We start from the raw sequence: 26,095 nt of genomic DNA, 5'->3' as shown, positions 1-26,095 counted from the left end.
TGTTATGTTTTTTTTTTCCCCATGAGTTTCTTTCTTCCTTGAGTTCATGTTATGTTTCAATTGTTTATTTCCCATCTCTGAGGGAATTATCACTCCATCAGTTATTAGATCCTGTCCAGAAACTGAAGCGTTGTAATGGTGACAGAGGTTCAGCATTGTAGCTTTGAAATTGTTGCCACATTTTCAGGACTTTCCTGAATAGCCTTGACCAAAGGAGGAGAATATGGACAGTATCATCAATTTTGGCAAAGTTCAACCCCTGGAATGTTCTGGTCACCCACTTGTACGAAGGATATTACCAAGCTGGAGAGAGTTCAGAAGAGATTGAGCAGGATGTTGTCTGGTATGGAAGGTTTGAGTTATAAAGATAGGCTGGGACTTCTTTCACTGTAGTGTAGAAGTTTGGGAGGTGACCTGATAAAAGTTCATAAAATAATGAGATGTTTAGATGGAGTTAATGGTAGTTGTCTTTTTCCTAGGGTGGGGGATTTCAAGATTAGGGGACACATTTTTAAAGTGAGAGGAGAGAGACTTAAAAAAGATGAGGGGCAAACTTTTTACACAGTGGATGGTTTGCAAGTGGAATGAACTTTCAGTGAATAAATGTAAGTTCATTCCTGAGGAAACGGTGGATGTGAATATGATGAACGTTTAAAATACATTTGAATAAGTATGTGAAGAGGAAAGATTTGGAGATATCAGGGCCAGGAGCAGACTAATGGGACTGGTTTAGTTTGGGATTATGTTTGCTTCGACTAGTTGGATCAAAGGGTCTGTTTCTGTACTGTATGACAGGGTAGCAACAATTGAGAATAGACTTCAGAAGAATCTCCTGAACCTTTACTGTCATCCAGTTGGATAGTGACTGGTCTGTGCCACCACTCCATCAATAAAGCCCAATGATTGAGAGGCTCGGTTTGGAGCTGACTACTTGCTTCGATACACAGGGACACTGTAAAGCAGCTGTTTTAAGCTGCCACCTTGAAAATAGAAGGAAATATTAACTGAATTTTCCTTATTTTTACTCACTGTACAGCTGAAGCCTTGCGTGATTGATTTGACCAAATCCTTGTTCCAGCCTGTGCATGGAAATTGTCGTTGAGCAGATATGAACTGTGCCCATTCCTCCCTTGAGGGAGAGTGGATTGAGGGGTGCGAATGCAGTTGGGCAGGGTTAGTGTCAAAGCGATCTGTTTTGTTTTAACTTTTTGTGTCAAATAAACTGGCGCAGTGGCCTGGACCATGATGCTTTGTGACATGGGCAAAGGTCAAATCTGCAACAGTAAATGTGGGCCAACCTTTGCCTGTGTGTACAACATGTGCAGAACGTATGGAGCTAGGCGGTTCTCCAATGAGACATGGTGGCTGAGTATCTGTCAGTTGCAGTATCAGTACTGTATCTAGTACATCACTTTTTTTTTCCCCAGCGATGATTGATTGACCTAAGCTTATCCCTGCAGGTTTCTCCCTCGTGCTGCACACACGTTTCTCCCTCGTGCTGCACACACACACACACACACACACACACACACACACACACACACACACACACACACACACACACACACACACCATGGTGGTCATTCTCTGGTTGGGCACACCGTACTTTCCCCCAACCACCTAAATGATGTGTGGCCTACGTTCTCCCTAATTCTGCCTTGCATTGCTCTCTGTAGCCAGTTCCCAAGTTGTTTGGAACATCTTGTGTCCAGAGCCACAGATGGAGACCGTGCAGTATGTCACTGCTGGCTATCTGCAAAAGCAAACTCTCCTCATCCCCCTGCTCCAACTCTTACCGACCACCCTGCAAATCTTTTCTACCTGGGCAACGATTCAATTTCCTGCTGAAAGCCACTGTGTCTGCCACACCCTCAGACAGCACATTCCAGGTCCTGTCCAGCCTGTGTTTAAAAAAGAGACTGCTTTTTTTTAATCTTGTTGCCTTTGGATCTTTTGCCAATCACCTTAAATTGATGTTCTTCAAAGAACAATACAACACAGGAACAGGCCCTTCAGCCCTCCAAGCCTGCACCGACACATTTTGCCCTTCCACACTAAAACTGCTCTCACTTACACGATTCGTATTTCTCTGTTACCTTCCCATTCATGTATTTGTCCACTGTAACCTCCATGGCTCCCCCCCCGCCCCTCTTTCTGCCCTTATTTTGAATATGGGGTTATTCAACGGAGTCCCCAGTGCTGGAAGGATTGAGAACAAGAATGCATACAATTGAGATCAGAGATAATGGGAACTGCAGATGCTGGAGAATCCAAGATAACAAAGTGTGGAGCTGGATGAACACAGCAGGCCAAGCATCATCTCGGGAGCACAAAAGCTGACGTTTCGGGCTTAGACCCTTCATCAGAGAGGGTCTAGGCCCGAAACGTCAGCTTTTGTGCACCTGAGATGCTGCTTGGCCTGCTGTATTCATCCAGCTTCACACTTTGTTATCATGCATACAATTGAAGTCATTGGCAAGAGCAATATTGGAGACTTGAGAAACTTTTTAACAAAATGAATGGTTAAGATCTGAAATGCTATGCCTGTGTGTAGTGGAGGCAGGTTTAATCAAGGCTTTCAGGAAGCAATTGGACTGTTGTCTAAGAAGGAAAGTGTAGGAGAAGGCAGTGAAATGGTACTAGATACCTTATTCATTCACAGAGCCAGAGCAGATATGGTCTGTTGAAGCTATAATAATTCTCTGACTCTGCTGTAAGAACCACAGAATCATATGTTCAGTTGTCTGTGAACGATGCAACAAATATTCTTATTCCTCAAACATGTTATAAAATCGTGAGGGGCATGAATAGAGCAAATAGGTCTTTTCCCCAGGGTAGGGGAATCCAAGACTAGAGGGGCATAGGTTTAAGGTGAGAGGGGAAAGATATAAAAGGGACCTGAGGGGTAACGTTTTCATACGGAGGATGGTGCATGTACGGAATGAACTGCCAGAGGAAATGGTGGAGGCTGGTACAATTACAGCATTTATAAGGATGGGTATATGAATAGGAAGGAGATAGAACAATAGGGGCCACGTGGGACTAAATGAATTTGGGGTATCTGGTTGGCATGGATGAGTTGGACCAAACAGTTTGTTTCCATGCTGTGCATGTCTAAGACATATCTATATAGCTTAAAATGGATTAAAGATTGTGAAATGGTTGCACCTCCTAATTGCTATTAATCTTTATACTTTGCAGGTTTTGGCAGCACATCAAGCTCTGTATTTGGTCAGTCTGCAGGCTCTGCCAATGTGTTTGGTCAGGTAAGATCCCACTCAACCTGAAGGCACTGAGTTGCCTTTTCGCAAGCATTCTCGTGGAGCCGTGTAAGAGACAGCGCAATAAAACTGCAGCTGTCGTCAAGAGAATCTCATTTGTTTTGTCATGTCGTTGTAGCCCAGTGCCACCTATTGTAGCATCTTACTTAACATTAAAGAAGCCATTTGGCACATTGAGTCAGTGTTGGCTCTTGAAAGTGTGTTTCCACATGGCCATATTTCCTTCCCTGGCAGTATTTATCCAATTTCCTTTTCAGAGTTACTGTTGAATGCTAATTGAAAGCTAAGAGGAAATTGTAGTGAGTGAATTGAATACAAAAACAGGGGTGTTTTACCTCAGTTATGAAGGGCACTGGTGAGGCCACAAGTTGAGTGCTGTGTACAGTACTGATCTCACTATTTAAGGAAAGATGTAAGTAGTTTAAAAGCAGTTTAGAGATTTATTAAACTCATACCAGGGTTGTATATGCTCAGCTTGTAACCACTGGAGTTCAGAAGAATGAAAGGTGACTGATTGGAAAGTGTAAGATTTTGAGTAGTCTGATAGGTTGCAAGTGGAAACGATGTGGGGGGAACCTCAAGCTAAAGGTCGCTGGTTTAAAAATAAATGGGTACCCTTTTAAGACAGAACTGAGGAGGAATTTTTATCTCAGTGGGCCAGGAATAATCGAAATTCTTCAAAAGGCAACAGGCCCCTTGAAATTGTTAAAGGCAGGGGGTCAAAGGGGATAGGAATGCGGTGTCATCAGTTCAGCCAGGATCTCAAAAGTAGCACAACAGTCTCGAGGGGCTGCGTGACCGCTTACACTGTTTGTATAAGTCTGCTCCCGTTAATCTTGCAACCACTGCATTCCACATATTTAAACAAAACCTCTCCCTCTTCTTGTTTTTATGCCAGTTATGTTCTGTGTGTCTGCCTCTACATGCTGTACAAGGCCTGTTTCTTGCACCACACAATCCCTCAGTGACCACCCTCCTTTGCATCATAAAGGTGCCACCCCTTGCACATGCCCTGTTGAGTTCTGCACGGCACGTTGCCAGGTACTAAACATCATTTTGGCACTGAGAGAACACCGCGAGGGTGCAGTTTTTCAGTAGAAACAAAAGTCCACAACAGTTTGAGGAGCCTTTTGATTCATCAGAGCTAGGAATCATGCTGTTGCGTCTAGCAAAGCATCTGAGCGGATGCTCAGCTGATGACCTGTCTTTCCCCTTGCCATAGGGTGTGCTCAAACTACCTCCATTGCCAGTGTTTCCAAGGAAGTTTCCAATTAGTCAATCATTGCTCTTAACAGCTAATAGTGACAAAATCAACCCATTGACAAGTTAGCTTGAAAGAAAATTGCTGTTCTGGCCAGAGTCTCTGATCGACATTGCCGTTCCTAGCCCATGCTCACAATCCTACATGTTTGGTACATGCCCTCAGAGGCAGTCATGTTTGGAAACCTTTGTCTTATGTTCTTCTAGACCCCTCCCACCCCACCCCTTTATTTCCAGCCTCTCATCTCAAATTTCTTCCAGCTCTGATGAAAGCTTATCGATTTAAAATGTCCAACTGCGTCTCTCTTACCACAGGTGCTGTCTGACTTAGTGAGTACTTTTCTAGCATTTTCTGTTTATCTTTTATGGCCTCCGTTGCATCTGTCTGATTGTAGCAATGCTGTGGTTCTGTATGTGAACCAGCTGATAAACACATTCCTGCCGTTACCAGAATCCCCTGTGGTTTTCCTGACTTTTTGTGTTTTCCTTTCACATTGAATGGAAAGAGTTGAGTGGTGGAGCAGGTGACTAATGTTTACAACTGCTTCACTAGCTGCCACTGCACATGTACTCAGGCAGGTTCCTGTGACCCATTGTCCAGAGGTGACCAGTGGTATTCCCCAGGGGCCCCAGTTTTTTACTGTATTTATCAGTGATATAGCATGAGAGCCATGTATCCCAGTTTGCTCGCAGCGCTAAGTTGGGTGGTGATGTAAGTAGCCTACAAATTGTAGTTTACATAAGATTATGTGGGATATACAGTACAGAAACAGGCCATTTGGCCCAACCTTCAGGGCATGAACCTGCAAAGTGACTGATTAACTGAGTGTGTAAATCTGTGGCAGGTGGAAGACGGTAGGAAAATTACAAGGCATTCAGTTAGGACCTGGGATAGATTGAGGCCATTTTCTTTTAAATCGAGTGCCAGCAACTTTGGAGGCATAGAGAAGCTGAATGATCCCAAGTCCAGAATCATGAAGAACCAGTAGACGGTATTTAAATTGACTAATTGAATCTCGGCTTTTATCTTCACGAGTCCAGAATGCAAAGCTGAGCAAGTTACGTTGCAGTTTGTTAAAATTGTGTTCAGACCACGTTTCTCATGCACCGCATTCCATTCTGGGTGTCTGCACCGTGGAAGATATATTGGCCTGAGAGTGAGTGCAGCATGGATTCATCAGCAAGGGTAATACAGGGTGTGTAAATAGAGTTAGGGTGAATGCAGATTATAATCTATTTGAATGTCAGAATGCACTTTGAGATGTTGAATGGTCTCTCCCTGTTCCTGTGTCCTTTACTCATAATTCTGACTCACAAGCATGTGTGAAACTGTGGCCTAAAGTAGAACAGCTCAAAGTCAGCTGCAAATTACTTGTTTGGTTTTATAGCCCACGTGAAATACACCATATTTGTATTGGGTAATGTGCACTGATGTCCTGATTAGCTCTCAGTTGCTGCACTACTGATTTTCAGAAGTGAGCCTTACCAATGAAGGAACTGAGTTGAGGTGATGATGTAAATAGTTTAGATATTGTAGGATTATATTGGATATACAGCAGAGAAACAGGCCATTTTGCCCAACCTTGTGTTGACGATCCTTTGGAAGCATTAAATTGTCTGAAACTCTACCCATCACTTCCCAAACTCCACCCACTCACAATCCTGAACTCACTGGCCAACACTACACTGGCTCCCAGACTAATCTCGGTTTTAAAATTTACATCTCCGTTCTCAAATTCCTGAATGATCTTGTCGTCTGACCACCTCGGGTTAAGGTTTCTGCACTCCTTTAAACCTCGATCTTCTTCAACCCTCTGTTGGTGACTGTACCTTAGACCTTAGGCTCCACAACTTCTCTTCATTGCACACCCACCCAACTCCTCAGCTCTCCATTTCTCTATCCTTGAAGTAGCTCCTGAACCATCCCTCTTTTAATCGCTTTTGTCTGATAACCCTCCTGTACAGAGCCCTGGGGCACTTCACTATGTTAAATGTGCCAAATAGATATCAATTTGTTGCTGCTAGACACCTCAATAATTTTGTCAGAAGCTGAAAGTCGGGCATTGCTGAATTTTCACTTTTTCTTTGCAGCCTACTAGCGCACAGCCGGTTTTTGGCTCCTCGGCACCTGGAAGTGGATTCTTCAGCGGACTGGGAAGAAGGCCGAGCTTGGATACGAGTGCTAGAAATCCATTTGGGCAGACAAACTTTGGATCAGCTGAGGCTGCGAGTGAGTTCCACTGGTTATCTTTTTCTTTTGCGTGGTGGTCTTTGGGTATTCCTAGCCTGTGAATTCCTTAGGTGAGGGAAGCATGACCGATTTGTGATTAAAGGCAATGTAATTTATCCATTCCAATTCTCCACATGATGTACCTTACTAAGACCACAAGCAGGAACAGGGCTCCCTCTCATTGATGAAGTGACAGTGGGGGCAGCTCAGATATTGAGTACGTAAAGCAAGTTGATTGTTGGGAGAAATGTCAAGAGCAGTAAGTGGTCAGAATTGGTATTTCCTGTTCCAGGGGAAATCCCCTGGAATGCCAGCTATGATTGAATAATTCAATCACCGCTGAATCAGGACATTGGAGCAGGGAGGCCTCAAACCTACAGAGAGCTGAGCACAAAATCCAGGCCACCCTCCCATGGTTAGTAGTGGGCAGTGCTACACTGTCAAAGGTTCCATCTTTCAATTCAGTCATTAAGTTAAGACCCATTCTGCCATCTTGGTTGGATGCAAAAGGCAATATGGCGCCACCTCAAGGAAGAGCCAGGGAGATATTACCTTTGTTATGGGTAATATTTATTCCTGAACAAACATCTCTAAATCAAATTATCTGGGTTTTGCTGATTGTATGAGCTTGCTGCGTGCAAATTAGTTTCCTCAGTTACTATAGTAACTGCACACCAGGATAGTTTGAAGTTATGAAAGGTGCTACATAAATGCAATCCTGTCATTTAACTGTTTGAGCTTGTAACCAAAAATGAGAGAGAATTGTCACGAGGCATTCTGTCAGTAGGCTTGACCTAGCCTCGTGATTTGTGAGATCCAGCGTACATCCAGCTTCTGTGCATTGGCTTAAAACCTAGTCCTTGTTAAACTGATGTGTTGTCCGCTTTACTCTTGCAGCCATTTGTCTCTAGGGCGATCAGACACACTTGTTCATCTGTCTCACCTGAGCCATAATAGTGACTGAGCTATTCTACCATCTCCTTAGAGTCTTTGAAGTCACCGTAGTGCAATAAATGTATAGAAGAATGCAGGAGTATCAGGAAGAATGAGAGGATATCGCCTAGAAACCTGTAAAATTCTAGCAGGGCTGGACAGGGGGAAGATAGGAAGGATGTTTCTGATGACCAGGGAGCCCAGATTCAGGGGCATGGTCTAAGGATACAGAGAAGGCCCTTTAGGACTGAGAGGAGGAGAAGTGTCTTTGACCAGAGAGCTGTGAGCCTGTGGAATTCTCTGTCACAGAAAGTAGTTGAAGCCACAACATGGAATGTTTTCAAGGAAGAATTTGAGCTAATTCTTGAGGCTAAAGGGATCAAAGGGAATGGGGGTAGATGTGGGAACAGGGGCAGAGTTGGTCGATTAGCGATGAATGGTGGAACAGCCTGAAAGGACTGAACGGCCTACTGCTATTCCTATTTTCAATGTATAGTCCAATCAAGCTATCAGACGCCAAAATGAGGGCGAAATTTCCAACAAAACTGAAAAGACATATGTGAATCGACTCCTGACAGTATTAATCATGTTTATAAGGTTCCTTATTCCACAGGCCACACTGTGTGCTGCTTCTCTGAGGTCACTCACCTTTCCTGTGCCTTTATTTCAGACCCACTGCTGTTGGCCCTCGATCACCCAGTTACTATTTGTTGAATGGTCTTGTAAATTACCCCTCAAAATAAGCAACTTGACATACTGATAGTTGTAGAAGAGTAAAGTACGTGGATACTGAAAATCTGAAATTAAAACATAGCTCTGGAGAGACTGAGCACATGTGGCACCGTCTGTGGACAAAGAAATGAGAGTTAACGTTTCATATCCCGTATGACTCCTCTTCTGTATGGGAAGGAGCTGGCAAGTGTCTGTTTAATGCTAAGAACAGAAGAGGAGCAAGTGAACAGATTGTGAGGGTGCCCAGAGTGAAAGGCAAAGGCAGCAGAGATAGAGGAGGAAATGGGTATAAGCAGATGAAAGTTGCCACCCAGGTTGACAGGGCTGTTAAGAAGGCATACAGTGTTTTAGCTTTTATTAATAGAGGGATCGAGTTCCGGAACCAAGAGGTTATGCTGCAGCTGTACAAAACTCTGGTGCGGCTGCACTTGGAGTATTGTGTACAGTTCTGGTCACCGCATTATAAGAAGGATGTGGAAGCTTTGGAAAGGGTGCAGAGGAGATTTACTAGGATGTTGCCTGGTATGGAGGGAAGGTCTTACGAGAAAAGGCTGAGGGACTTGAGGCTGTTTTCATTAGAAGAAGGTTGAGAGGTGGCTTAATTGAAACATATAAAATAATCAGAGGGTTAGATGGGGTGGATAGGGAGAGCCTTTTTCCTCGGATGGTGACGGCGAGCACGAGGGGGCATAGCTTTAAATTGAGGGGTGAAAGATATAGGACAGACGTCAGAGGTAGTTTCTTTACTCAGAGAGTAGTAAGGGAATGGAACGCTTTGCCTGCAACGGTAGCAGATTCGCCAACTTTAGGTACATTTAAGTCGTCATTGGATAAGCATATGGACGTACATGGAATAGTGTAGGTTAGATGGGCTTGAGATCGGTATGACAGGTCGGCACAACATCGAGGGCCGAAGGGCCTGTACTGTGCTGTAAAGTTCTATGTTCTATGTGTGGAAGCAAGCAAATTGGTTCACTTTGCTGAGACCCAGACACAGCCGGGGAGGGTGCCAGTCAGGAAAATGGAGGGCAGAGAGCTTGCTCTGAAATTGTTGACATCAATATTGAGTCTAGAGGCTGTAAAGTGCCTAAGTGGATCTATTGAATGCATGATAACTGTTATACAATTAGATACTTGATCATAATGTTTAACAGTAGTGTAGAGCTAAGTCTTGTTCCTCACAGTTTGGATGGAGGTGGTAGCACTGTGATGATGTCACTGGACTAGTAATCCAGAGGCCCAGGCTTGCCCCCTATCAGTGCTATTCCACGGCAGCAGGAGAAATTTGATTTCGGTGCTAAATCTGGAATTGAAAGAAAATATCATTGATGGTGAATACGTCAACTGTCATAATTTGTTGTAAAGTCCCACCTGGTTCATTAGTGACCTTATGAGAAGGAACCTTTATCTGATCTGGCCACCTCCAACCCCAGGCCCACAACAATGTGGACAACTCTTACCTGCCTTAAAATCAAAGAATCTCTGCAATGTGGAAAGAAGCCATTCAGCCCAATGACTTTTCACTGACCCTCCGAATAGCATCCCACCCAGATCCCCAACCCCATAATTCCCAATTTCACACAGATAACCCACCTAAACTGCACATCCTAGAAGCTATGGGACAATTTAGCATAGCCGATCCACCCTAACCTGCGCACTTTTGTAGCCAAGGCTTCTGTTATAAAATTACCCCTCACCGGCTTTTCTAATCAGCACTGCCTTTGTGCCTCATTTCCTGCGCATCTGAAATGGCTGAGCAAACTGCTCAGTTTGGGGACAAAGGGAGACAAGCAGCAAGTACTGGAGGATGCCTAAATTCATGGAGGAATGAAAAAAACTTCAACAGCAAAGTGGCACTGACTCAGCTTTTTCAACTCCTGTTGTGTTTTAGCATTGGCTGGTCATCTTTTTCATGTCCCCTGGCAAAGGCTTTGTTTACACATCCTGACTGGTCTGTCCATCAAATTCGAAGGCAGAAGCTGGTTCACAAGCTGCAAGAGGCCTTCTGACAGTCCTGGGTGGGTGCTTGTCCTTCTGACGCATGTTACCTTCCAGTCTGGTTTTCACACAGAACCCTTTATGTTACTAGTACAGCACCGTACCGTCAATTTCACAGCTTCCTAACTGTCAGAGAATTGTCAGCCTACTTCTGTGGCCTTTTGCATATGAAAGATTAATCATCTACAAGATGATCTTTCCGACTTGCACCTGCAAGCCTCCCAGGGTCCTGCTTTGACATTTGTACATATCAGAGGGAGAATCAAAAGAATGACAGTGCTTTGTTCCTAGGCTAATGATCCTGAGGCCCTGGGCATGAGTTCAAATCTCTCCACAGCAGCTGGAGAATTTAAATTGAATTAATTAAGATAAAATTATAAAACCTGGATTAAAAAAGCTGATATTTAGAATGCTGACTGTGAAGTTACCCATCCAAAGAAAAACCAACCGGGGGGAGGGTGGGTGGTTTCGAAAGCAGTTTTGTGAAGGGAAGACAATCACCTTGACCCACTCTGGCTTTTCAGACCCACAGCCACGTGATTGATGCATAACTGCCCTCTCAAGTGGTCACTGTATTAGGCACTGCCTTAAAGGCAATTACAGATGTGCAATAAATACTAACACCCACAGCCTGTAAATAAATTAAAAGAAAACTCTGCCAAGTTGGGATTAATTCTAATTGAAAAGATACAGGACATATTGAAGAACATTTTTGGAGAAATCAGTAGTAGTTCCGTTTGATTCACTAATAGTGCACAGTGAAGGATAAGATCAGAGTAGAGTATGGTTGAGGCAAGCAACTTTCTCAAAAGTGTTCTCGCCAACACAATGGGCGTAGCTTTGTCATTACCAGTCTCTCTACTGCACTAATATCCATGTCTGGAGCAACCATAAATAGGGGTTCTTGGAACCTCTGCTTATATAGATTGTTTGGAAACATACCCTATCAAATCTTAGTTTATTCCTTCATGGGTTAATAATTCCATGGGTTGAACCTTCTGAAAGTGGTGTGGAATACCGCCATTACATACTTTTACACCATCCCTGATTGTGTTTCTTGACCATATTAGTTTGTGAGCTGCAAGAATATGCTGTCGGTCAGCTTTAGTGCATTTAGCATTGCATCAGGAAAAGACTGGAATACATCAATGCTTTTATTTAATATAAGGTCACTTCCCAATTTAATTTAGGTCAGGAAATTCGTCCACCTCTTTTAACGCTTGTCAAAGTATAGCCAGAATTGGAGCATTGTTTCCCACTGTATAAGCACTCTGATCTGTTAGTTTAGTCAAAGAAATAATAATTGGAATAGACCTTTGATTCTGAATGTGTTCCACCATACAACAGCAAGATGCAGAAAACACCCCTCAATATTTCAGTGGAAAGTTAAACATTCACTGGAAGCGACTGAGCGTCTCTGATGAACATTGCATCCACAAAGTTCCACCAGTATCTCTGAGCAGGTGCTGGTCTTGAATAATGAATGGAGTTTCAGCATATCCTCGGAGACGAGAACCATGTAGTTAACTTGTTCGCTGGTGTAAGTGCTGAGGGAAATCACAGTCGTCGGCTGGCCTTGGTTGTCCTGAGCAGGTGTTGTAGGGGAATACCAGCTCTCTGCTCTGTGAAAGAAACTGCAGGGCCTGTTTGGTCAGCTGTGGGAGATGAAAACCACATCCTGGTCTATCTCTTGTCGTTAACAAAATATAATTTGTTGCATATTACCAACTGGTTACAAGTTACTTGATATGACCCATATTGTAACACAGATTTTGAAGAGGACCATAAACCAGGTCTCATTGCTTTGAGATCTCGAACTGTTCTGGCCACAAGTCCATATGACATTGTCACAGTGGGAGTTACTTATGGTATGGGTAATTCTGCGATAGCGCATGTTTCATTAATACAATTGGCTGTCATGCCGTCGATGAATGGTAGACACTGTTTGGATAGCACAAACTTCCTGCTGTACAGGTAGTTCTCCTGTAACACAATAGTTGCTTTCTTGTGCGACCTTGTGCTGTAGAAAATTGCACTATCGGAAAATCGCTATAGAAAGTCACTATGCTGTACAGTAGAAAGTTTGTTATCCAAACAGCGACCACTGTTCATCAATCACGCTACAGCCAATTTTACATTAATGAAACACGCATTATAGCAGAAATACCTGTACCTGTAAAATGGTTTTCTATAGCGATTTCCCTATACAGTCAATTCTGATATAACGCAATAGTTCTGTTCTTGTGCAAGCTCGAGTTATAGGAAAGTCATACAATAGCCACACCATTTAAATCTATAAAGTAGCCAATACAGGAAAGCTCACATTCTCCATTAGCAGTCTCAATTGTTCAAATAGGATGGAAGCTGCAGAGCAGGACGAACAGAGTAGTGTTCTCTGGTTTACTACCGGTGCCACGAGATAGCGAGGTGAGGAACAGGGAGCGGGCGCAGCTGAACACGTGGCTACGCAGCTGGTGTAGGAGGGAGGGCTTCAGATATGTTGATAATTGGGATGCCTTCTGGGGAAGGTGGGACCTGTACAAGAAGGACGGGTTGCATCTGAACTGGAAGGGGACCAATGTCCTGGGTGGAAGGTTTGCTCGAGTAGTTCGAGAGGGTTTAAACTAGTATGGCAGGGGGGTGGGAACCTGAGCTGTATACCAGAGGTGAGCGTTGATGCAGGTGAGGCAGTAGCAAGAGGTAGACCAGCTAGTGGGAAGGATTTTCCTGGGAAGGAACCAAGGGATCGGTTAAAGTGTGTTTGCTTTAATGCAAGGAGTATCAGGAATAAAAGTGATGAACTTAGAGCATGGATCAGTACCTGGTGCTATGATGTTGTGGCCATAACAGAGACATGGGTTTCTCATGGGCAGGAATGGTTGCTGGATGTTCCAGGGTTTAGAACATTTAAAAAGAATAGGGAGGGGGGAAAAAGAGGAGGGGGTGTAGCACTACTAATCAGAGAGAGTATCACAGCTACAGAAGCTTCCATTGTCGAGGAAGATCTGCCTACTGAGTCAGTATGGGTGGAAATTAGGAACAGCAAGGGAGTAGTCACCTCGTTGGGGGTTTACTACAGGCCCCCCAATAGCAGCAGGGAGATTGTAGAAAGCATAGGTCGACAGATTTTGGAAAAGTGTGGACGCAGTAGGGTTGTTGTAATGGGTGACTTTAACTTTCCTAATATTGATTGGAACCTCCTTCTAGCAGAAGATTTGAATGGAGCTGTTTTTGTAAGGTGTGTTCAGGAGGGTTTCCTAACGCAGTACGTTGACAGGCCGACGAGGGGAGAGGCCATTCTAGACTTGGTGCTCGGAAACGAGCCGGGGCAGGTATCAGATCTTGTGGTGGGAGAGCATTTTGGTGATAGTGACCATAACACTCTCTCATTCTACATAGCTATGGAGAAGGAGAGGATTAGGCAGAATGGGAGGATATTTAATTGGGGAAGAGGAAACTATGATGCGATTAGACACGAGTTAGGAAGCATGGACTGGGAGCAGTTGTTCCATGGTAAGGGAACTATAGACATGTGGAGATGGTTTAAAGAACAGTTGTTGGGAGTGATGAGTAAATATGTCCCTCTGAGACAGGCAAGAAGGGGTAAGATAAAGGAACCTTGGATGACGAGAGCGGTGGAGCTTCTAGTGAAAAGGAAGAAGGTAGCTTACATAAGGTGGAGGAAGCTAGGGTCAAGTTCAGCTAGAGAGGATTACATGCAGGCAAGGAAGGAGCTCAAAAATGGTCTGAGGAGAGCCAGGAGGGGGCACGAGAAAGGCTTGGCAGAAGGAATCCGGGAAAACACAAAGGCATTTTACACTTACGTGAGGAATAAGAGAATGGTCAAAGAAAGAGTAGGGCCGATCAGGGATAGCATAGGGAACTTGTGTGTGGAGCCTGAGGAGGTAGGGGAAGCCCTAAATGAGTTTTTTGCTTCTGTCTTTACGAAAGAATCGAACTGTGTAGTGAATGAAACCTTTGAAGAGCAGGTGTGCATGCTGGAATGGATAGAGATAGAGGAAGCTGATGTACTGAAAATTTTGTCAAACATTAAGATTGACAAGTCGCCAGGCCCGGATCAGATTTGTCCTCGGCTGCTTTGGGAAGCGAGAAATGCAATTGCTTCGCCACTTGCGAAGATCTTTGCATCCTCGCTCTCCACTGGAGGCGTACCTGAGGACTGGAGAGAGGCAAATGTAATTCCTCTCTTCAAGAAAGGAAATAGGGAAATCCCCGGCAATTATAGACCGGTAAGTCTCACGTCTGTCGTCTGCAAGGTGTTAGAAAGGATTCTGAGGGATAAGATTTATGACCATCTGGAAGAGCATGGCTTGATCAAATACAGTCAACACGGCTTTGTGAGGGGTAGGTCATGCCTTACAAACCTTATCGAGTTTTTTGAGGATGTGACTAGTAAGGTTGATGAGGGTCGAGCTGTGGATGTGGTGTATATGGACTTCAGTAAGGCATTTGATAAGGTTCCCCATGGAAGGCTCATTCAGAAGGTCAGGAGGAATGGGATACAGGGGAACTTAGCTGCTTGGATACAGAATTGGCTGGCCAACAGAAGACAGCGTGTGGTAGTAGAAGGAAAATATTCTGCCTGGAAGTCAGTGGTGAGTGGGGTTCCACAGGGCTCTGTCCTTGGGCCTCTACTGTTTGTAATTTTTATTAATGACTTGGACGAGGGAATTGAAGGATGGGTCAGCAAGTTTGCAGACGACACAAAGGTCGGAGGTGTCGTTGACAGTGTAGAGGGCTGTTGTAGGCTGCAGCGGGACATTGACAGGATGCAGAGATGGGCTGAGAGGTGGCAGATGGAGTTCAACCTGGATAAATGCGAGGTGATGCATTTTGGAAGGTCGAATTTGAAAGCTGAGTACAGGATTAAGGATAGGATTCTTGGCAGCGTGGAGGAACAGAGGGATCTTGGTGTGCAGATACATAGATCCCTTAAAATGGCCACCCAAGTGGACAGGGTTGTTAAGAAAGCATATGGTGTTTTGGCTTTCATTAACAGGGGGATTGAGTTTAAGAGTCGTGAGATCTTGTTGCAGCTCTATAAAACTTTGGTTAGACCGCACTTGGAATACTGCGTCCAGTTCTGGGCGCCCTATTATAGGAAAGATGTGGATGCTTTGGAGAGGGTTCAGAGGAGGTTTACCAGGATGCTGCCTGGACTGGAGGGCTTATCTTATGAAGAGAGGTTGACTGAGCTCGGTCTCTTTTCATTGGAGAAAAGGAGGAGGAGAGGGGACCTAATTGAGGTATACAAGATAATGAGAGGCATAGATAGAGTCGATAGCCAGAGACTATTTCCCAGGGCAGAAATGGCTAGCACGAGGGGTCATAGTTTTAAGCTGGTTGGTGGAAAGTATAGAGGGGATGTCAGAGGCAGGTTCTTTACGCAGAGAGTTGTGAGAGCATGGAATGTGTTGCCAGCAGCAGTTGTGGAAGCAAGGTCATTGGGGTCATTTAAGAGACTGCTGGACATGCATATGGTCACAGAAATTTGAGGGTGCATCCATGAGGATCAATGGTCGGCACAACATTGTGGGCTGAAGGGCCTGTTCTGTGCTGTACTGTTCTATGTTCTATGTTCTAAATGCTTTAAAGCCAATTCGCATTGAAGAAACACGTGTTATATCATAACCAACTGTACAATGGTCTTCTGTAGTGCAAGGCCACACAAGCGTGCAACTTGGGGAGGCAATGGCCTAGTGGTCTTATCGCTGGACTGTTAACCCAGAGACCCAAATAACATCCTGGGGACCCGGGTTCAAATCCCACCATGGCAGATGGTAGAATTTAAGTTCAGTAAATATCTGGAATTAAAAATCGAATGATGGCTGTGAATCTGTTGTCGATTGTCGGAAAAACCCATCTGGTTCATTAACGACCACCCTTACCCGGTCTGGCCTACATGTGACTCCAGACCCACAGCAAAGTGGTTGAATCTTAACTGCCTTCTGGGCAATTAGGAACAGGCAATAAATGCTGCCCTAGCCAGTGACACCCTCATCCCATTAATGATTTTTTTAAAAGGTACATCTGTCACATTCTAGGAGAAATACCTGTACTCAGCATTAATCCTTTCAGACCTTTTCAAGCTCCTGTACAAAAGTGACAGCTTTTACTTTGAGCTGCTACAAGCTCTGTGCTAACATTGTTAAGTCAGGATTTTAATCCTGATGACAGTGCAGGAATTACCAGTGTTTGTCCAAGTCAGTGATGGGGTGAAAGTTATGGCTGATAGTGTTCCCAAACTCTGGTCCTCCTTTGTTGATAGAGATTATAGGCATGAGATGGGCCAAACCAGACTGATGCATTGTGATTTTGCAATGAATTAGGAATTTTATGGTATAAAAGGAGACCACAGTGCCCATGTCATTGAATTGCCAATCAGTCCCCTTCTGTTTTCCCCCTGTAGCCCTGGGAACTAGCTTTAAATTCCTTTGATTCTTTGTGTTGTCTCTTGAAATGAACTAAAAGTGAAATCCAGTAGAACTGAATGTCTTCCATCTGAAAAATCATAGAACAAGCTGCTGAGAAAGCAATTGAGACCAGGACAGGATTCATTTGAGCAACAGTTACAAAGGTGGAGCTGGAAGCAAAAGATTCAGTGTCCGTTTTTCAGCTGAACCTGCATTCAGTTTAACCAGCCTGTTGAGAGGTTAGTTACGAGGTATAACACTGGCAGTGAGCAATCCACAGGCTTCAAATGCACAGAATATGAAACACTTTTCTATTCAATTACCTTGCCAGTCCATCACACCTAATAGGAGCTAGCGAGTTTTGAGAAGATTTGTAGCTCAGGTTGAGTTTCTGGATGTGAGTTTGCTCGCTGAGCTGGAAGGTTAGTTTTCAGACGTTTCGTCACCATTCTAGGTAACATCATCAGTGAGCCTCCGACGAAGCGCTGGTGTTATGTCCCGCTTTCTATTTATCTGTTTAGGTTTCCTTGGGTTGGTGATGTCATTTCCTATGTTGGTGATGTCATTTCCTGTTCTTTTCTCAGAGGATGGTAGATGGGCTCCATATCAATGTGTTTGTTGATGGAGTTCCGGTTGGAATGCCAGGCTTCTAGGAATTCTCGTGCATGTCTCTGTTTGGCTTGTCCTAGGATGGATGTGCTGTCCCAATCAAAGTGGTGTCCTTCCACATCTGTATGTAAGGATACTAGTGATAGTGGGTCATGTCGTTTTGTGGCTAGTTGATGTTCATGTATCCTGGTGGCTAGCTTTCTGCCTGTTTGTCCAATGTAGTGTTTGTCACAAGTTCTTGCAAGGTATTTTGTAGATGACGTTGTTGTCTGTACAGGGTCTTTTAAGTTCATTAGCTGCTGTTTTAGTGTGTTGGTGGGTTTGTGGGCTACCCTGATGCCAAGGGGCCCGAGTAGTCTGGCAGTCATTTTGGAAATGCCTTTGATGTAGGGGAGAGTGGTTATGGTTTCTGGGCCTGTTTTGTCTGTTTGTTTGGGTTTATTGCTGAGGAATCGGCGGACTGTGTTCATAGGGTACCCATTCTTTTTGAATACGCTGTATAGGTGATTTTCCTCTGCTCTGCGTAGTTCCTCTGTGCTGCAGTGTGTGGTGGCTCATTGGAATAATGTTCTAATGCAGCTTAGTTTGTGGGTGTTGGGATGGTTGCTCCTGTAGTTCAATATTTGGTCCGTATGTGTTGTTTTCCTGTAGACGCTGGTTTGAAGTTCCCCATTGACTGTTCGCTCTACTGTGACATCTAGGAATGGCAGTTTGCTGTTGTTTTCCTCCTCTTTTGTGAATGTTTTACCAGTAAGGGGTACATCACGAACCCAAGGATGCCTAACCAGACAAATAGAAAGCGGGACGTAACACCAGCGCTTCGTCGGAGGCTCACTGATGATGTTACCTAGAATGGTGATGAAACGTCTAAAAGCTAACCTTCCAGCTCAGCGAGCAAACTCACATCCAACACCTAATAGGAGCCTAGTGTGAATGTATTTGCATACGCTTTGCAAACAGGATTTCCCAAAGCATCGGGAGGGAGTGAGCGGTGGGGTTCTGAATCTTGCAGGAGGCTGAAATTGAATTGATTTTTGCCTTGGACTGGGCTTGTGAGGTGGGACAGAGTAAGTGTATAGACCACAGCTGGAATGACCACACCGCTGGTCATATGCACTGTACAACAGGTTTCACCTTGTGATTCTTAAGAGAAGCCCTGACGTGTCAAACTTCAACCAGAGAGCTGTAAAGTAGACATATCAAACAGTCCAATCCCAGCTGATCTACTCTGCTGGCAGCAGATACATCTAGTTCATGTGACAAAAATGAATTGAAGTGATCTAGATTTCTGAAGAGCCAGTCATTTGTGTTAATGAGTTGGAAGCTCATGTTCCTGTTTAATTGAGTGTAACTGCATGGGGTTGTTGAGGTGTTCTGAAAGTGGAGGTATACAGAATTAGAATTGTTACTTTATTGAATTTTATTTTAAAATTTGAGAATGGCCATGTGGCTAAACTAGTCATGTGTTTATATGCTCCATACAAACCCCCTCCTACCCTGTCTCTATCCCCAATTCTGTATTTCCCCCCCCAGCCATGTTTATCCAGTCCCCCTTAAAAGCATCACAGAAGGCTGCCAGGCATGTTTTTACCTAGGAGTCTTATGAGGATTTTAAAAATGAATACATGACCTCGGGATAATAGTTGAACAGATGTCTGCGTGAGTCAGCATTACAATCCATCAGAACACAGAAAACCTCCCCATGCACTTGTGTAAAACATTAGCTGTTACTCCATACGCAGGGAGAGTAAAGGTCTTTGCATCTTACACCATGCAAGAACCGCTGTGGAGTTGTCAGAAACAGTAATGTTAAGTGATGATACACTTTTATGGGTGAGCACAGTCCACATAATTTCACATCAGCAATGAATGTTGATGATTGGCAAAGTGACCTTTTTGAAAGCCTCGATTTAGAATTTTTTTCATACGGCCTAATCAGCAGTAACTGCAGTGCACTCCTGTAAAGTTTGACTTTGAGGTGGCAGAGAGAAGTTGTATTTATAAAATGCCTTTCACATCCTTGGGATGTCCGAAAACATTCTGCATCACCAGTTTTGACAGGCTACCATTTTGTTTCACGATCCACCTTGTGCACAGCAAGCTCCCACCCGTCACTGCCCCAGTGACTAACATTCAGTGGCACTTCATTGGTTGTAAGGGGTGGGCTCTGAGATCGCACTATATAAATTCAAGTTCTTTCTTTCAAATGACTAGACAATCTCAACTTTTATTGTTCCAACATTGGCCCCAACTCCAATTCTGGAATTCTTTCCCTAAACCTTTCCCATCTCTTTACTGCTTTGGGGTGCTCCTTTAAAATCAGCCTCAAATGTTGTTTATGTGCCTGAGAATCATCGAATGTTTTTATCACCTGAAATGTGCTATACAACTTGTTGTAGTGCTGTTTAAACACTAAGTGTTGGCTGGGACACCAGAACTCCCTGTTCTTTGAGTATGTGTCTGTGTGATCTTTGCTGTTCACTTGAATAGACAGATGGAGTCTATATTTGACATCTCTTGTGAAAGACACTGCACCTTGCTCTCTGCACTGAAATGACAGCCTGTTATGTTCAAGTACCTGGCGTGAGATTTCAGTCATAAATTGAAAAATGTTTCTAATTTACACAGTCAGTTTGACTTCCACATGACCCGCTACAAGGGAGCAGCTGGAAGCTTGACCTTTATCATCTCATTGGATGGGATGAGGGGTGAAGGGTCAGGGTACACAGCAAGATGGATAAATTGAACAATGAAATGTCTTGAGTTCCATCGGGTCCTCTTTGGAATGTCATTAGCCAAAATCTCAAAACTGAACCAGGTGAATGTATCTTGCCACATGGACCTAAACCTGCTCAAGGAGACAAATTTTAAAGGAGGAGGGTGGTTCAGAAGGGAAGGTGTTTTGGCCAACAATATAAAGTACTCAAAGGCCAGATGTGGAGAATCACGGCAATCTCCGAAGGTTGTAGGACAGCTACAAATGGGGTGAGGGGGTGAAATGATGGTGATGGAGGATTTCAAAACAAGAATGAGAAGTTTACATTCGAGAAGCTGCTGGACTGGAGACTGTTGTAGGTGAGTGAGCTCATTGTGGGATTTGGTTCCAGTTGGGTGCAGGCGAAATAAGTAGTGGATAGATGGATCGGTATCTGAGGCTTTGTCTTTCTGCCTTTATCTACTGAATTCAGGGCCAATGTGAAATAGAACATAGAACATTACAGGGCAGTACAGGCCCTTCAGCCCTCGATGTTGCGCCGACCTGTGAAACCACCCTGAAGCCCATCTAACCTACGTTATTCCATTATCATCCATATGTTTATCCAGTGACCATTTAAATGCCCTTATAGTTGGCTGTCAGGCTGAAGAATGAATCTCTATTTTTATTTTCTCCCAAGCATTAGCTCAGTATGGCATAAGCTCTTGAAAGAAAATGTTGCTTTGCCAGCGGAATGAGAAATCTCTGAGCAGCACTGATTATCCAACATTCCCTTCATGCTGCTGAAATAGGGAGTCACCATACAACTTGATTACCATCGTAATGGAGATTATCAGGTATATGCAGGAGCGTAGAGTTGAAAATTAAAATCAGATCAGCCATGATCTTATTGAATGGACAACAGTCTCACAGCTGAGTGGCCTCCTCTTGTTCGTACACTATCTTTGTACTGCGGTGCCTAAATGGTTCGCTCTGCTGTCTCTCAGCGCCAGCCTCAAGCAACTGTATGGAGTTTGCCTGTTCTACCAGTGTCTGTGTGGGTTTCCACGAGGCACTCTGGTTTGCTCCTGTAGTCTAAAGATGTGCAGTTAGGCAGATTGCCCGTGCTAAACCACCCATAGTGTCCAGGGACGCGCAGACTGTGGTTTGTGCAGGGTTATGAAGATAGGGTTGGGGTCTGGGTGAGTTGCTGTTCAGACGGTCAGTGCAAACTCCATGGCCTCTCCCTGCACTGTAGGGATTCTGTGATTCTATTACTCTCGCTGCGGTTGCTTAGTTCTTTCTGCCTTTCTGTATGCAACCACCAGCTGTTTAGAAGCTAATCTTAGCATCTGACAGTATGACCTGATTTACTGAGTCTTTTATTTTAAATTTCTAGTCATAATGCACTATGAACCATGGCACTTTACTTGCTTTTGTATAGAAGTTTCCACCCATCATGTTACACAGGAGCAATTATCAAGCATAGCTTAATGCCAAGCAACCAGAGAGAGATTAGGAAAAGTAAGGTGGAGTTAAGGAGTTTCCTAACAGGAGAAAGAGACCGAGTCATAGTTAGGGATAATGGGAACTGCAGATGCTGGAGATTCCAAGATAATAAAATGTGAGGCTGGATGAACACAGCAGGCCAAGCAGCATCTCAGGAGCACAAAAGCTGACGTTTCGGGCCTAGACCGAAGGGTCTAGGCCCGAAACGTCAGCTTTTGTGCTCCTGAGATGCTGCTTGGCCTGCTGTGTTCATCCAGCCTCACATTTTATTATCTTGGAGTCATAGTTAGGGTTAGCTTACCGCCAAGGCAGCTGAATGCTCCAAATCTGGAGCTGCAGTGTAAGACAAGAATTAATCATCAGTCCACAATTAGTCAGCTGTCCTTGGCTAACTCTCAACTTCTGGAGGTCTTAAGTCACTTTGAGTCCAGGAAAGATACAGTCCAGGCAACAGAACAGGATTTTGAAGCTTGTGAAGTCCACATTGATGCCATTGGGCTGCGGCATTCCCAAGCAGAACGTGAGTTGCTGTTCCTGCAACCTTCGGGTAGCATCGTGCTGTTCCTGCAATCTTTGGAAACCCCTTCCCCTCCCCCATTTTGGAAGAAGGGTCTAGACCCAAAATGTCAGCTTTCCTGTTCCTCTGATGCTGCTTGGCCTGCTGTGTTCATCCAGCTCTACACCTTGTTATCTCAGATTTTCCAGCATCTGCAGTTCCTACTACCCCAGAGCGAACACACAGCATGGTGCTTCACACCCTCCTCACAAAACAGTTCAATGGAGCTTTGCCAATCTTTTATTTCCTGTGAATGTAGTCATATATGTCATGGTTTCCTGAAGTTGTATTTAAAAAAACAACTTGCTTTCTACAACTTCGAAGTTATAAATTTCCCACAGTGAAATCTCCCAAATCCACTATGTGAAGGAAGGGAAGCACTTGGAGGTTCTGGGGAATGAGGAAGGAGGTTGAGTTGATTAGGTAACTCTTTCAAATAGCCAAAGCAGACACAATAGACTGAATGGCTTCCTTATGTCATGTTATTATGTATGAATTTGAAAACTCTTTCATGGAATCCTTTTAACTGCATTTAGGATAGATTCTCAAGGGTTATGGTGAGACCGTGATCCTGTGTTGCTTGAAGGACCTTTTGCGAAATTAGCCATTTGGTTCTGCTGTCACTTTGTTTCAGTTTACATTCTTAACTGAAGGCTGATGGTTTGAAACTCCCAGTCGCCTTGAAAACCGAACAGAGCCGAACGTTCTAGACATGGCTTTGCATTGTTGGCAATACCATTTCAATGAAGATGTGAAACTGACATGGCTGCACATGAGGGTTCATGTAGAAGATGCCATGATGATACTGTTCAGCAGAGCAACAAATTTGCCCAGTGCCCTGTCTGGCATTCCTCACTCAGCCAGTGCCACAAATTCATAAGTTGATGTTTGAGGGACCTTGCCAGTATGTTGACATTGACTACTCTGTTCAAGCTGTCTCAGTGGTGCAGATCGCTTGCAAATACAGGTTCACTCTGATGAGCATCCCTCTGGTAATGTAATCTGTGGAAGGTTTGTGTTTGGGTCGCGATCATAAATCACACGACACCAGGTTATATAGTCAAACAGATTTATTTGACAACACAAGTTTAGCCTGTGATAGAAATATTATTGGTGGTAAAGCTGAAGACGTTAGTGCTCGCAAACAAATAAATGTCCTGTATTTCTGTAGCACCTTTCACAATCTCGGGAATTCTCAAAGCACTTTATGACTGACTGAGTGCTTTTGAAATTTAGTCACTATTGTGAAGCAGGAAAGGTATTGACTGATCTGTGCACACAAGCTCGGACAGTCAGCATTGAGATAATAGATCAGATAATGGGGTGAAATGTGAGTCGCCAAACATCCGGACTGATCCCCATCGTTGCCAAAGCCTCAGGTACACTGTCGCCGTCCTCTCCCCACGCCCCCAGAAAGAACGCTATTGAGTTTTCTCTGAAGTCGAACACCAGTTGTTAGATGAGGCGTTAATGTTAAACGAGTCTGAGTCTGTAACTTGCTAACAGACTATCTGCTCTTCACCAGATGCTCAGAGCCTCTTCGGGAACAGTGGTGCCAAGACATTTGGGTTTGGCAGTACCTCTTTCGGATCAGATCAGAAGACGTCAGGCTCATTCAGCGCAGGCTCCAGTGTCGCTGCCCAAGGCTTTGGCAACTTCTCCACTCCCTCAAAACCTGCAGGTAATTTGGCTCTTTTCTTCCAGGCAACAGGTGGGGCCCCAGCTGACAAGAGATCAGTAAAGGGCCCTGCTCTTGGAAGTGGATAGATAAGCTGGCAAAATGAGGTGTCCGCATGTGAAGCCCTCTCATTAGGACCTGCTTAAACTTTTACGTATATTAAATAATGTTGATACTGCCAAATGGCCCAACACAAGGTCTACAACATCTGTCTTATTTCTTTCCCCCTCCCGCCTCCAGCACCAATCTGCTGTGTGTAAGCTTTGTTCAGATGGTAACAGGGCTTTGCGTTCTGACTTGTCCTGTCTGCACCATTCATTCTCACTCTCCCTTTGTCTTTCTCTTCAGGTGGTTTTGGCGCTGCCCCCGTGTTTGCAGTCCGCCAGCCTTTGGTAGCACTCCAACATTCGGAGGCCTGCCAGCATTTGGTGGCTCACCAGTTTTTAGTGGAACAATGAGTACTTCGGGAGGCAAGGTGTTTGGTGAAGGAACAGCAGCTGCTAGTGCTGGAGGTTTCGGGTAAGACCTTGGGAAAATGCTCAGTGAGCTGGCAGAAGTGAGGTTAATGCAGAACTGTGTTTGGATCTGTCTGTATGTGTTAAGTGATAAGTGCAATAGAAGAAAATTTGTTTGATTTTGAGGTTATCCCTGTCTGCATTTTTACTGTCTTTCTGCCATTTCTCTCCCCCTCCCTCTCTGCCCCCATACACTGCCTGCTCCCTGGCATGCTGTTTGTTCCTGTGCTCTTGCTCTTACACCCTATCTGTCCGTCTCTCTGTCTCTCTCATTCTGTCTGTGTGTCTCTCTCTCTGTCTGTCTCTGTCTTTCTCTGTTTCTGCCTCTCTCTCTCTCTCTCTCTCTCTCTCTCTCTCTCTCTCCTCTCTCTCTCTCTCTCTCTCTCTCCCCCCCTCTGTCTGTCTCTCTCCCTCTCTCTCTCCCTCTCTCTCTCTCCCTCTCTCTCTCTCCCCTCTCTCTCTCTCCCTCTCTCTCTCTCCCTCTCTCTCTCTCCCTCTCTCTCTCTCCCTCTCTCTCTCTCCCTCTCTCTCTCTCCCCCTCTCTCTCTCCCCTCTCTCTCTCCCCCTCTCTCTCTCCCCCTCTCTCTCTCCCCCTCTCTCTCTCCCCCTCTCTCTCTCCCCTCTCTCTCTCCCCCTCTCTCTCTCCCCCTCTCTCTCTCCCCCTCTCTCTCTCCCCCTCTCTCTCTCCCCCTCTCTCTCTCTCCCTCTCTCTCTCTCCCTCTCTCTCCCCTCTCTCCCCCTCTCTCCCCCTCTCTCCCCCTCTCTCCCCCTCTCTCCCCTCTCTCCCCTCTCTCCCCCTCTCTCCCCCTCTCTCCCCCTCTCTCCCCCTCTCTCCCCCTCTCTCCCCCTCTCTCCCCCTCTCTCCCCTCTCTCCCCCTCTCTCCCCCTCTCTCCCCCTCTCTCCCCCTCTCTCCCCCTCTCTCCCCCTCTCTCCCCCTCTCTCCCCCTCTCTCCCCCTCTCTCCCCCTCTCTCCCCCTCTCTCCCCCTCTCTTCCCTCTCTCCCCCTCTCTCCCCCTCTCTCCCCCCTCTCTCCCCCTCTCTCTCCCTCTCTGTCTCTCTCTCTCTCTCTCTCTCTCATCCTCTGTGTTTGTCTCTCTCTGTCTCTCTCTCTCTCTTCTCTCTCTCTCTCTCTCTCTCTCTCATCCTCTGTTTGTGTCTGTCTCTCTCTCTGTCTCTCTCTCTGTCTCTCTCTCTCATCCTCTGTTTGTGTCTCTGTCACTCTCTCTGTCACTCTCTCTGTCACTCTCTCTGTCACTCTCTCTGTCACTCTCTCTGTCACTCTCTCTGTCACTCTCTCTGTCACTCTCTCTGCACTCTCTCTGCCACTCTCTCTGCCACGCTCTCTGCCACGCTCTCTGCCACGCTCTCTGCCACGCTCTCTGCCACGCTCTCTGTCACGCTCTCTGTCTCTCTCTCTGTCTCTCTCTCTGTCTCTCTCTCTGTCTCTCCCTCTCATCCTCTGTTTGTGTCTCTCTCTCTCTCTCTCTCATCCTCTGTTTGTGTCTCTCTCTGCCTCTGACTCTCTCTCTCTTTCTCTCTCTCTTTCTCTCTCTCTTTCTCTCTCTCTGTCTCTCTCTCTGTCTCTCTCTCTGTCTCTCTCTCTGTCTCTCTCTCTGTCTGTCTGTCTCTCTGTCTCTCTGTCTCTCTCTCTCTCTCTCTCTCTC

The 26,095-nt window shown here is 45.0% G+C and overlaps 1 protein-coding gene across 1 annotated transcript in view; it reads left to right on the top strand.

Moving 5' to 3' along the window:
* nup214 (nucleoporin 214) overlaps positions 1-26,095 on the top strand; it is a 114,887-nt gene that overhangs the window by 75,277 nt on the left and 13,515 nt on the right. The window contains 5 exon segments of the mRNA XM_059638387.1: positions 3,202-3,266; positions 6,633-6,771; positions 23,763-23,918; positions 24,264-24,287; positions 24,290-24,434. Of these exon segments, the coding sequence (XP_059494370.1) occupies positions 3,202-3,266; positions 6,633-6,771; positions 23,763-23,918; positions 24,264-24,287; positions 24,290-24,434 (529 nt within the window).

Source organism: Stegostoma tigrinum, chromosome 29, assembly GCF_030684315.1.
Source record: "Stegostoma tigrinum isolate sSteTig4 chromosome 29, sSteTig4.hap1, whole genome shotgun sequence".
NCBI classification, from domain to species: Eukaryota; Metazoa; Chordata; class Chondrichthyes; order Orectolobiformes; family Stegostomatidae; genus Stegostoma; species Stegostoma tigrinum.
The sequence above is the reverse complement of the archived record's forward strand: the minus strand, read 5'-3'. Positions and strand labels throughout refer to the sequence as shown.